Below are 12498 nucleotides of genomic sequence, written 5' to 3' on the forward strand. Positions count from 1 at the left end.
AAAAAAAAAAAATTTTTTTTTTTTTTTTTTTTTTTTTTTGAGAGAGGGTCTTGCTATGTTGCCTAGGGTGGTTCTAAACTCCAAGGCTACCCCCTGAGCAGCTGGGAGCAGCTGGGACTATAAGTATGTACCACTTAGCCTAGCTCCTCCATAGGCCACTATTTTGTTTTGTTTTTTTCTTTATGTGGTACTAGTGATTGAACCCAGGGTCTTGTACATATTAGGCAACTGTTCTACCACTGAACTACATTATTATTATTATTATTATTATTTTTAATTTTGAGACAGGGTCTCACTAAGTTGTCCAGACTGGCCTTGAACTCGTGATTCTCCTACCTCAGCCTCTCAAGCACCTGGCATTACAGGTGTGTGCCACCACACCTAGCTCATAGTTCACTCTTAATCTCTGTACTGTATTCCTGGCTAAAACACCATAGCTAAAATCAGAAGTCTCAAGGTTAGGCCTTCCAATTTAGCTGTGTGATGTTGAGTAAGCCATGTCTCCATATTGCCCCCCCTCCCCCCGCTTTTCTCTACTAATCACAATGCTCAATAGTGATTCAAGGCTAAGTGTAGTGGCCTGTGCCATAATCCTAGTACTCAGAGGTTGAGGCAGGAAGATCACAAGTTCAAGGGCAGCTTGGGCAACTTAGCAAGACTGTATCTCAAAATAAAAATGAAAAGGACTGTGGATGTAGTAGCTCAATGGTAAAGTGCCTGTGAGTTCAATCCCCACTAACCCCCTAAACAAATTGAAACTAAAAATATTTAAAAGGACTAGGGGTTAACTCACTCAGTGGTAGACATTGTCTAGTATGCACAAGGCTCTGAGTTCAATCCCAGTATGCTCAAAAAAGAAAAAAAACAGTGACTCCAAGTACTGTTGTGAAGGCCAAATTGAATGTGATAGTAAATAACTCTCAAATAAACAGCTACTAGTTGTCATATGGGCACATGTCTTGCCTTAACTAGCTCTACGCATTTGAACTCTGCTGAATTCTTAATGTTTCTTAAGTGTTTGTGTACTTAGTTTTGTGCACTGTAACTCCATTAACCTTGTTCCTGGTAGACTTAAAAGCTGATTCTGGGTTTTTTTTTGTTTGATTTAGTTTGGTTTGGTTTGGTACCTGATATTGAACTCAGGGGGACTTAACCACTGAGCCACATCCCCAGCCCTTTTATATTATACTTTATTTAGACACAGAGTCTCTCTAAGTTGCTTTAGGGCCTCGCTAAGTTGCTGAGGCTGGCTTTGAACTCTCGATCCTCCTGCCTCAGCCTCCCTAACCCCTGGGATTACAGGCATGCACCACTATGCCTGGCTTTTGTTTTGTTTTTGAGATAAATTTTACCATTTTAACCATTTTAATGTATAGGGTTGTTTTTGTTTTTAATAATGACAGTATTGGGGAATTATATCTACCGTCTATTTCCAGAACATTTCCATCCCTCAAAAAGAGACACTAGGCCAGGTGCAGTGGCACATAACTGTAAACCCAGGTACTGAGAGAAGACTGAGGCAGGAGGATCATAAGTTCAAGGCCAGCCTGAGCAACTCAGAAATCTGTCTCAAAAATTTTTTAATAAATCAATAAAAAGGACTGGGGAAGTTATCTCAGAGATTGTCGCCAAGCACAGCAAGCCCAATGAGTTCAATTTCCAACAACACAAAAATAAATATATTCTTTCTTTTTATTCTTATTAAGCAGTTACCCCTATTCCCCTTCCTTCTGCCCTTGGCAACAACTAATCTATTGCTGTTGGGATTTGCTTATTTTGGATATTTCATATACAAAGAATCATATAATCATGATATGGCCTTTTCTTGTGTCTGGCTTCTTTCACTTAGCATAATGTTTTCAGAGTTCACCCATGTTGTAGCATGTAGCAGTACTTCATTCCTTCATATGGCTGAATAACATTCCATTGTATGGATAATGCCACACATTTTGTTTTTATTGTTTTGTTTTGCAGTGCTGAGGATTGAGCCCAAGACCTCACACATGCAAGACAAAACATTTTGCCACTGATCTACCTCCCCAGCCCTTTTTTTCAATATATATTTTTTTAGTTGTTGATGGACCTTTATTTTAATTTTTTTCTTAGTGATAGTTGGAAACAATACTTTTATTTTATTTACTCATTTTTATGTGGTGCTGAGGATCGAACCCAGCACCTTGCATATGTGAGGCGAGCGTTCTACCACTGAGCCACAACCCCAGCCCCTATTTTATTTTATTTTTATGTGGTGCTAAGAATCAAACCCAGTGCCTCACATATGTTAGGCAAGCACTCTGCCACTGACCTACAATCCCAGCCCCTTCCCAGCTTTTTTTATTTTCATTTTGAGAAAGGGTCTTACTAAGTTGTCCAGGCTGGCCTCAAACTTGTCATTCTTTTGGCTCAGCCTTTTGAGTATCTGGGACTATAGGTATGTGCTACCATACCCAGCAATGTACCACATTTTTTTTTTAATATTTATTTTTTGGTTGTAGTTGGACACAATATCTTTATTTTATTTATTCATTTTTATGCGGAGCTGAGGATTGAACCCAGGGCCTCACACATGCTAGGTGAGTGCTCTACCGCTGAGCCACAACCCCAGCCCCTGTACAACATTTTGTTTATTGTATTTATCAAGTGTTAGATGTATGACTACCTTTATTTTTTGTCTTTGAATAATATTGCTGTGAACATTCATGCGCAAGATTTTGTTTGCACATATTTTTAGTCTTCTTGAATTGCTGTGACATATAGTAATTAACTTTTAAGAACTGACAAGCTGTTTTTCCACAGTGGCAGTATCATCTTTATCATCTTTATTGCATCCCCAAGCAATGTAGGAGTGTTCCAATTTGTCCACATTCTTGTCAACTTTTGTTATTTTTCTTTTTGTTGTTTTTGTTTTTTTTTATTGTAGATGGAGACAACATATTTATTTATTTATTTATTTATTTATTAATTATGTGGTGTTGAGGATTGAACCCAGTGCCTCACACTCCCTAGACAAGCACTCTACCACTGAGCCCCAGCCCCAGCCCCTGTTTTTTTTTTTTTTAAATAGCAGCCCTTCCGGTGGGTACGAAGTGTGGTATCTTTTTGTGGGCTGCTTGGGGGGTTTTATTTATTTATTTATTTTTGGTGGTAGTAGAAATTGAACTGTGGGCCTTTTGCATGTTAGGCAAGTATTCTACCACTAAGCCAGCATCCCTAGCCCTTTTTATTTTTTGAGACAGGGTCTCACTACGTTCTAGGCTGGCCTTGAGTTTGTGATCCTCCTACTTCAGCCTTCTGAGAAGCTAGAATTACAGGCATGTGTCACCAAGCCTAGCCTCTGTGGTTTTGATTTGTATTTCTCTAATGACTACTGATGTTAAACACTTATTTATTTATTCTTGAGCAATTTTTTTTTGGGGGGGAGGGGTACTGAGGATTGAATTCAGGAGTGCTTAACCACTGAGCCACATTCTCCAGCATTCTTTTTTATTTATTTTATTGAGACAGGGTCTTGCTAAGTTGCTTAGGACCTTGCTAAATTGCTGAGGCTGGCCTTGAAATAGCAACCCCTCATGCCATAGCCTCCGGAGTCCCTGGGATTACAGGCGTGTATGTGCCACCACGCCCAGCTTTACTAGCCACTCGTATATCTTTGGAGAAACATTTATGCAAATGTTTTATCCATTTTTAAATTATGTTGTCTGTTGTTAAGTTGTAAGAGTTCTTTAAATATATTCTCAATATAACAATCTTATCAGTGTGTGATTTTTCTCCCATTCTGGAGATTGTCTATTCCCTTTTTTTAAAAAATAATTTTTTGTTGTTGTCAAAGGACCTCTATTATTTTTTATTTATTTATATGCGGTGCTGAGTATTGAACCCAGTGCCTCACACATGCTGGGCAAGCACTCTGCGACTGAGCTGCAACCCCAGCCCTTTTTTGATAGTGAAGTATAACATTTTTAATTTTGTGAAATCAAATTTATCTGCTTTTTCTTTTGTTGTTTCTGATTTGGGTGTCATATTTAAGAAACTGTTGCCTGAGGTGGGCACAGTAGCACATGCCTGTAATCCCAATGACTGAGGAGATTGAGGCAGGAGGATCATAAATTTAGTGTAAGACCCTGTCTAAAAAAAATAAATAAAAAGGGCTGGGGATATTGCTCAGTGGAAGAATTCCTCCCAGTTCGATACCCTGTACTAATGATGGGGGTAGGGGACTGTTAGAAGAAACTCTTGCCTGGAGTTGAGAGTGTAGCTCAGGGCACTCTGTGCTTAGTAAGTACAAGGGCTTGGCTTGAATCCCTGGCATCAAAAAAATCAACCCTTGCTGGGCGTGGTGGTGCACGCTTGTAATCCCAGTGGCTCTGGAGGCTGAGGCAGGAGGATCGCGAGTTCAAAGTCAGCCTCAGCAAAAACGAGGTGCTAAGCAACTCAATGAGACTCTGCTCTAAATAAATACAAAATAGGACTGGGGATGTGGCTTAATGGTCAAGTGCCCCTGAGTTCAATCCCTGGTACAAAAAAAAACTAAACTTTTTAAAAAGCCTGTTCAATCCAAGGTACCAAAGATTTTTCTCCTGCTTCCTGCTTTCCTCTGAGTTTCGTAGTTTGGGGCTGGGATTGTAGCTCAGTGGTAGAGCGTTTGCCTAGCATGTGTGGAGTACTGGGTTTGATCTTCAGCACTACATAAAAATACATAAATAAAGGTATTGTGTTCTTCTATTACTGAAAAAAAAAGTTGCATAGTTTTAGCTTTCTTTTTGCCATTGAGATATGGTGTCTTGTTGCTGTGCCAACCTTGAATTCAGGATTCTCCCACTCAGTCTCCTGAAGAGCTGTCTGGCAATAGTTTTATCTTTTACATTTGGTCTTTGACGCTGTTTGAAGTTAAAATGATATATGAGATAGAGGTCCAAATTTATAATCTTGAATGTGGGATGTTCAGTTGTTCAAGCATTAACTTTTTAAAAGACTGTTCATTCCCTGTAGAATGATTATGGCACTTTTGTTGAAAATTAGTTGACCCTAGACATATGAGTTTATTTCTGAACTCTCAATTCCATTCTTTTGATTGATTGGTTTGTCCTTGTGCCACACCACACTGTTGTGTGTGTTTTTAGTACTCTTCTACCACACTGGGTTTTTTGTTTGTTTGTACTTGGAATTTAACCCAGGGGTGCTTAACCACTCAGCTACATCCCAGCCTCTTTTGTTTTTTATTCTGAGACAGGGTTTCAACTAAGTTGCTTAGGGCCTTGCTAAGTTGCTGATGCTGGCTTTGAACTTGTGATCCTCCTGCCTCAGCCTCCCGTGCCACTGAGAATACAGGTGTGCACTAATGCCTCTGGCACCATATTGTTTTGATTCCTATAGTTTTAAAGTTAAGCTTCCAGTTTTTTTTTGTTTTTTTTTTGGGGGGGGGTGCTGGGGATTGAACCCAGGAACAAGTGAGACACATCCTCAGCCCTATTTGGTATTTTATTTAGAGACAGGGTCTCACTGAGTTGCTTAGCGCCTCACCATTGCTGAGGCTGGCTTTGAACTCGCTATCCTCCTGTCTCAGCCTCCCGAGCTGCTGGTATTACAGGAGTGCGCCACCACATCTGGCAAGTCTTCTAGTTTTATCCTTCTTCAACATTGTTTGGCTCTTGGAGGTTCTTTGCAGTTCCACATGAGCTTTAGGATCAGCTTGTTTGGGGTCTGAGTTTTTTGGTATGCTGGATGTGTGTGTGGGGGGGGTATTTGTTTAATCTTTTCTTGGGGGTCTAGGTTTTTGGTCTGTTACCAAGGATAAGAAATCTGGCTTTTCTTCTTCTACTGTGGTTTTTCTGGTACAGGCTCTGTAATGTGCTCAGTGGCTGAATGGACAAATATACTTTGCTTTCATCTTCTAGGTGAACAACTTTGTGATCTTTGAAGGCTTCTTTGCCCATCAGCATCGTAAGTCTTCTCATCTTGTGTTGTCATGTAGTTGGGACGACGGAAGGAAAGAGGTGGGCTCTTGGTCCCACTGGCCCCCACTTAGGGGCACCACCACTTCCTTCCTCACAGGGCCCCCTGCTCCCTCTCCGAGGGCAACTCGACATTCTCGTGCTGCTGCAGCTGATCCCACGCCTGCTGGTAAAGCCTGCATCAAATGTGTGGAACTGTAGCACAGTGATGGCTAGTTATTCTAGAAACCCCAGGAGGACAGTGTTTTCCATGGGCAATTTTTGAAAATTCTGAAGTAATCCATGTCTCCAGCACTCATTCTGTTTTCCTTTGTCCTCATGGAGTTCAGTGCATTTTATATTTGACAGGTTTTTTTTTTTTTTTTTAATTTTTGATGCTAGGGATTGAAACCAGGGCTTTGTGAATGCTAAGCATGAGCTCTACATGGACTACATACCCAGCACCATACTTGACAAGATTCATAACTAAGCAAGCCCATTCAGAGCCTGTTTGACAATTGAGATGAGTGGAGCCAATTGCTAGGTCAAATTCATCAAAATAGGCCAGGGTTATATTCCTTTTTTAACCCCTCACGCTTCTATAGGCCAGGGAAGGACAGGCAAGTGCAGCCATTTCCAAATGTAGAAGAGTAATATGAATGGTCCAAAGTTTAAACATTAGTTTTAGAAGGCAATGTCAAGAATTTATGGCATTTCCAGCTAAATAATGAAATAGACCTGGAGAAACCACACCTACAGTGCTGACCAGTTTTCCTGTCCCATCCTCATATACATACACATAGCCTATCAGTCTGAGCCCCATTCTTCCTCTCCCTCAGCATATCCTCAAGGAGAACAGTGTAGCTTTCACTAGCTGTGCAGTACTTGCTAGTATAGACAGACGGGTCTTCTTCCTGGGCTGACCTTATGGCTAGCTCCTGCCTTGCTGTATGATCAGGAAAGGAAAGAATGGCCACCCAAAGAATAGTCTGTTGCCCATTATTAGCATCAGCCTGCATCAAACACTGATATGAGTGACTGGCGTTGGTTTACAAGGCTTCCTCATTGCAGGGAGGGTGAGAATGAAGATCTCCAGAAGAGGGCGCTGTGGATAAAGCTTAAGTGGCTGTGTCTGCTAGTCTTGGAGAACCTCTTAAGAAGCAGGAAGGGAGAGCTTTGGCCACTATTTCAGCTCCTACTTACTGATAGCTCCTTTTGGGTGCCTACATTTTCTCTTCATCTTTTTTTCTTTTTTAAACCTAATAAAACTTCAATCTCTCCACATCTTTTTGCACAGGAAGGGGAGGTCTTGTCCCACCCCCCTCTTCCTCGACCTCTCCAGAGCAATTCCCAATTAACCAAGGGCTTTGTCCATCTCATCTAGAGGAACCTAGGGTCCTCACTGGCCCAGCTGGGACCATTCCACTGCCCCAGAACCCCAAGGGGGCCTGACAGCACCCATGGACAGTAAGAGCTTGCCTCCTCTTGGCCACCCTTTTCCCGCATCTCCCAGGCCCCCAGTCTCCCCTTGGGTTTTATCCCTTAATTCTGTGTTCGGCCTACTCCTTCTGGCTCTCCCCCAAAGTGCTCCAGCATTCCCCCCCAAAATTCCCTTTGGTGTGCTGGCTTTGCCATAGCACGGCTTCTGCGATGGCATTCTCAGGAGGAACTGTTGTATTAGGGAGTAGAGGTGTGGGGTTGTGGGGGTAGTGGTGGGGAGGAGGGTACAAAGTATATTTACTAATTCTTCCCTTACCTTTGTCCCCTCCACCACCAGCTCCAGCAAGGAAGCTGCCACCCAAGAGAGCAGAGGGAGATATTAAGCCATATTCCTCTAGTGACCGAGAATGTAAGAGGGGTTTGATAGGGTGTGGCTGGGCCTGGGGAGCTTAATGTGTAGGAAAAAGGGTGCTCAGGACCCAGGGGAAGGATGGTGATCTCTATGGCTCTGATTTTTTTTTTTTAACCTAATCTTGACTCTTCTCTTTTTTGTTTGTTTTTCCCTTATCTCCTCCAGTTCTGAAGGTAGCTGTGGAGCCTCCTTGGCCTCTAAACAGGGCCCCTCGCCGTGCCACACCTCCAGCTCACCCACCACCCCGCTCCAGCAGCTTAGGAAACTCGCCAGAACGGGGCCCTCTCCGCCCCTTTGTGCCAGAGCAGGAACTACTACGTTCCCTGCGCCTCTGCCCACCCCATCCTACTGCTCGTCTTCTGCTGGCCACCGACCCTGGGGGCAGCCCAGCACAGCGTCGCCGCACCAGGTAATAGAACTTGGAGAGTTCTTGGTATGTGTAAGAGGAGCTTAGAAATGGCAAAGGATAATTTGAATCTGTCAGAGATGTGGATTAGGGTGTCCCAAAACCTATGGGTAGATAGAGGAGTCCCAAAACCTTTGAAGAAACATATTGAAAAATATTTGTGGAAGTGATCTGGAAAAAAGTTTGAGAGAAAGAACCTAGGGACCCTAGTTTTAATGTGAGAGTTAATGTGAGAAGGGTGGGAAGAATTTTAAGCCCTAGTTTTAATGTGAGAAGGGTGGGAAAAATTCAGAAATCCATTGGGTTGGGGGAAATCTTGGTTTAACACTTGCTAGAGATGAGCAGTATCACTTAACACATTTTATGAACCCCTGGGTCCCCAGGGTCAATGCCTTGTGTGCCAAGAACACTTCCCAGCAAGCAGGTAGTGGGTATCTCCTTTCTCTCATTAGCTTTCTTTTCACTTCTGACTTCTGTTTTTCTCTCTCCCCCATTTTTCCTTTCCCTTCTTCCTGTCCATAACATCTCTCCATAGCTCCCTTCCCCGCTCTGATGAGAGTCGATACTGACAGTCACCCCTTTCCTCCCCCGGGAGACCTGGGGTAGACAGAGATTACTTTCCCTGAGAACCTCAGATTCACTCTTCCATTGCATCCTCCAGGACCCAGTGGAACCTGACAGAGCCCATGGGATTCCCTCTTCCCCTTTCTTAGACAACTGGGTTGTCAGGGTCCCAAACGGCATACTACTTGTAGCTTTTCTTACTACAGAAGGCACCCCTGCTCTCCCAACTTGGCCTGAACATCCCCAGACAGCCAGACCCTTGGGTGGGTGGCTCATACTAATTAATTGAACTTTGTGTGTGTGTGGTGCTGGGGATTGAACCCAGGGCCTCACACATGCTAGGCAAGTACTCTACAAACTGAGCTGTATCCCCAGTTCATACTGATTACTTAGAGAAGCACACTCTTGCTTGCCATCAGACTTCAGACTACCATGGAAGGTCCTAGAGCCTCCTCTACCAGGGAAAACTGTTTAAGGAGTCCTGTCCATGGAATAATCCCATATTCCTTCCCCAGAGTCCAGTGGTGGTTCTAATACTGTTTATGCTGCCTACCACACTTGCCCTTTCAGCCTGTTCATTCTAGCCAGTGTTCAAGCTTGGCTTCAGAGCAGTCCAATTAGATAGGACAGGGACTCACCGGCTCCCCAATGGGGTTCAACTCAATGTTGCCAAACTCTTAATTTCCATGTTTTGTGTATGTATCAGGGAACCCCCAAACTGATGTTGCTTTGGGGTCTCTAAAGAAGATTCATTGATGCCACTGCTTCCTTCAGATCCAGATTTTGTTTCTGGGCAGTAGATCCCAGCAAGCACCCTGGGATCACTTTTAGTCATGTTTTGAAGATAAGTCTGGGTCTCAAGGATTTGTTTGATCCTGGAATCCCCTCTCCCATCTGTCCCTCCCTGGTAGCTATGCTGATAAACCTCTGTCTTGTGAGATTGTCTTGAAATGAGATGGAGGACCACTCTTCCACTGGCCTTCCTCTCTTCTTCCCTCTTAGCAAGACCCTCCTTCCCTGCTCCATGCACGGGGTACAGCTAGATCCTTCCCCTTTCCACCCTCTGAATGTGTGGTAGATCAGATACTTCTACTGTGTTCCCTCAAAGCCTTGGGAGCAGGATCTCCCTCTCTCCCCACTCACTCCTCCCTTTTCTTCTCCCTCTGTGTTGTCTGAATAAAGCTGAATTCCTCTGTGTTTTCTAAATTGACCTTTTCAATGAAAAAAAAAAAAAAACTACATAAGAAACAATTTAAGGTGTCAGCCTCATTTTTATGTCACCCCTTATTTTTCTGGGGTCTCAAGACCTCTGTCCCTTTCATCCTCTTCACCTCTGAGATTGGCAGATCTTCCTCCAAGAAGTATCAGAGCTCCCCTTCTAGGATCTGGCATCTGTCCCTATGCATCTTCTTTGCTGATTTTTCTCCTTCCAAGTTTGTTTTCCCAGGCTGGGGATGTAGCTCAGTTGGTAGAGTGCTTGCCTAGCATGCACAAGGCCCTGGGTTCAATCCCCAGCATCACCAAAACAAAACAAAACAAAACAAAAACCTAAGCTGTTTTTCCTCATGGAGTCATTAGATCCCCCTGTATGGGCTTCTATATCCACTCCCTGTTCCCTCCAGGTCTCCCCAGTGACTTCTGCCCTTGACTTTGGCCAGCCCTTGCTGTCAAGATTTATCAATATCTTGGGATCTACTAATTACCTACCAACTGTTGTCTGGACTCTTACCATGCTGCAATTTCCTGTAAACCTGTGACCCACTAATTCCTTGAATTTCTTTCAAGTCAAGCTGTTACCTCCATTTAGAGTTCAAGAGAGTCTGTTATCCTGTTCCAAAGCTTCCTTCCTTTTCCTCCTAAATTTGGCCTTGTCACTCCCTATTTCCCTTTAATCTGAGGTGTCTTATATTTAAGGTAACCATATTTTTCAAGCCAAACATCAGGGTACGTGGTCCAGCAAATTATTTTTTGCTTATATATGAGCCTGCTCTTTTTTTTTTTTTTAAACATTTTATTTTTATATGGTGCTGAGGATCGAACCCAGTGCCTAATACATGCCAGGCAAGCGCGCTACTGCTTGAGCCACATCACCAGCCCCTGTGAGCCTGCTCTTATGACATGATTTGGGTCACTTTAGCCATACATTTCTCACATAATATCAACTAGAAAGAAAACAGCAACAACTCAGGATTGATCCAGAAAACTGGGATGTAAAATGAGCTCCCTCCCCCTCTGGAGCACATCTAAGATTAAAACCCCTTAGGAATGATAATTAACCCCCTTCTCTTTGTTCTTGTGTTGTTCCTCTTATTCCTCTCCTCTGATCCCTCCATACTCACTCATCTTTCATCCTGTAGCCTGTTCCCCATCATCTCCCATTTCTTCTACAGGGGGACTCCCCCAGGGCTGGTAGCCCAAAGCTGCTGCTACAGCCGCCATGGGGGGCCTAATTCCTCATCCCCCAATACAGGTAAGTATTTGTTCCTTCTATCCTCAAAGTAGGCCACATCCACTATCTGCCTCAGCCTTCCCATGCACATGCCTGATATTTTCACAGGCAAACAAGAATTGAAGTTCGCAAAACAGGAAACAGAGATTAGGTGAGGTGTAAACCCCTCCCCTAACAGTTTCCACCATTTTCTGAAGATTTTTACTCAGCTATTTCCTTTTCCTAAATTTTGCTCCTATGAACTGGACATCAGCTCCTCCCACAAATCCTTCTTACTAACATCCTACAAGCCTGTTTCCTCAAAGGTTCGACTCTGTTGCTTCCCTTTAGTTTCTGAGGAGTTTTAAGTTGGATATAATTTTAATGGGTTCCATGTGTCCTCCTCTACATTAACATCTGCCACCTATGAGCCTTTAAAGAATCTGTATTTGTAATTCCCACTTAAGTGCCTCTATAACGCACTCTCCATCTCCTCACTCACCAGGTCTGCCAGTGAGGAGCAGGTCTTGTCACAGGATGGGTCTGGGGAGGAACCCACACATACAGTTCCTCAACAGGCCCAAGCTCCACCATCCCAGTCCTGGACAGTGGGTGGGGACATGTTCAACGCCAGGTTCATTCGAAACCTGCAGGAACGTCGCAGCACCAGGCCTTGGTGACCACAGCCCTTTTTCACACTTTCAAAGTCAGTATTATTTCTTCCTCATTACAGGAGACAGCCAAAGCCCAGCCCTCCTAATGGATGTTTTCATTCATTCATTCATTCAACAGGCTTTCCTATCAGCTCCAGATCATTTGTATCTTATTTTTAACCAAAGTAATAAAAGTATTTATTTTTATAAATAAAAAAGCTATTAAAAACTTGATCGTCATTATTTCTCTTAATCCAGAAAATTAAGATCCAAAGTGGTAGCAACACAAAGTATACCCAGAACTACAAATATGTACCACAAATGCATTCTTCTCACCAATTGGTAATGTCATCTCTCACCTCGGTTCAGCTTGGATTTTGTTTCTTTGTTCACTTTTGCAATTATAAGCAATCATATCTAGTTTGATCTAGTTTGGTTTCTGAGTCTTAAAGTCCAATTTCCTGGTTACTTTGACGGTTCCTTCCAAGCTTTTTCTTCACACTGAATACTGCCCTGGCACATATGCCCTCTCTTCATAGTGGATATCTTTAATTGAACCCTTAAATCAAACTGGTGATTCAGCAGATTCAAGCCTCCCTCTTCAAGGTGCTCCTCTCCTTCCCCTTCCCCACCCTTCCCCTTTCACACGGTTCAGCCGCATCCTC

General features: G+C 43.2%; 1 protein-coding gene and 1 non-coding gene across 2 annotated transcripts in view; both read left to right on the forward strand.

Moving 5' to 3' along the window:
• Positions 1-12065, forward strand: part of Atat1 (alpha tubulin acetyltransferase 1) — a 16955-nt gene extending 4890 nt beyond the window's left edge. Inside the window, exons 6-12 of the mRNA XM_048805997.1 lie at positions 5895-5940; positions 6052-6120; positions 7708-7779; positions 7948-8191; positions 11143-11222; positions 11310-11352; positions 11686-12065. Of these exons, the coding sequence (XP_048661954.1) occupies positions 5895-5940; positions 6052-6120; positions 7708-7779; positions 7948-8191; positions 11143-11222; positions 11310-11352; positions 11686-11860 (729 nt within the window). The 3' untranslated portion in view covers positions 11861-12065. The remainder of the gene's footprint in view (positions 1-5894; positions 5941-6051; positions 6121-7707; positions 7780-7947; positions 8192-11142; positions 11223-11309; positions 11353-11685) is intronic.
• On the forward strand, positions 10203-10275 carry Trnaa-agc. Its single transcript has one exon. It is a non-coding gene; the product is annotated as a tRNA-Ala (tRNA).
• Positions 12066-12498: the final 433 nt, after the last annotated feature.

Source organism: Marmota marmota, unplaced genomic scaffold (genome assembly GCF_001458135.2).
Source record: "Marmota marmota marmota unplaced genomic scaffold, marMar, whole genome shotgun sequence".
NCBI classification, from domain to species: domain Eukaryota; kingdom Metazoa; phylum Chordata; class Mammalia; order Rodentia; family Sciuridae; genus Marmota; species Marmota marmota.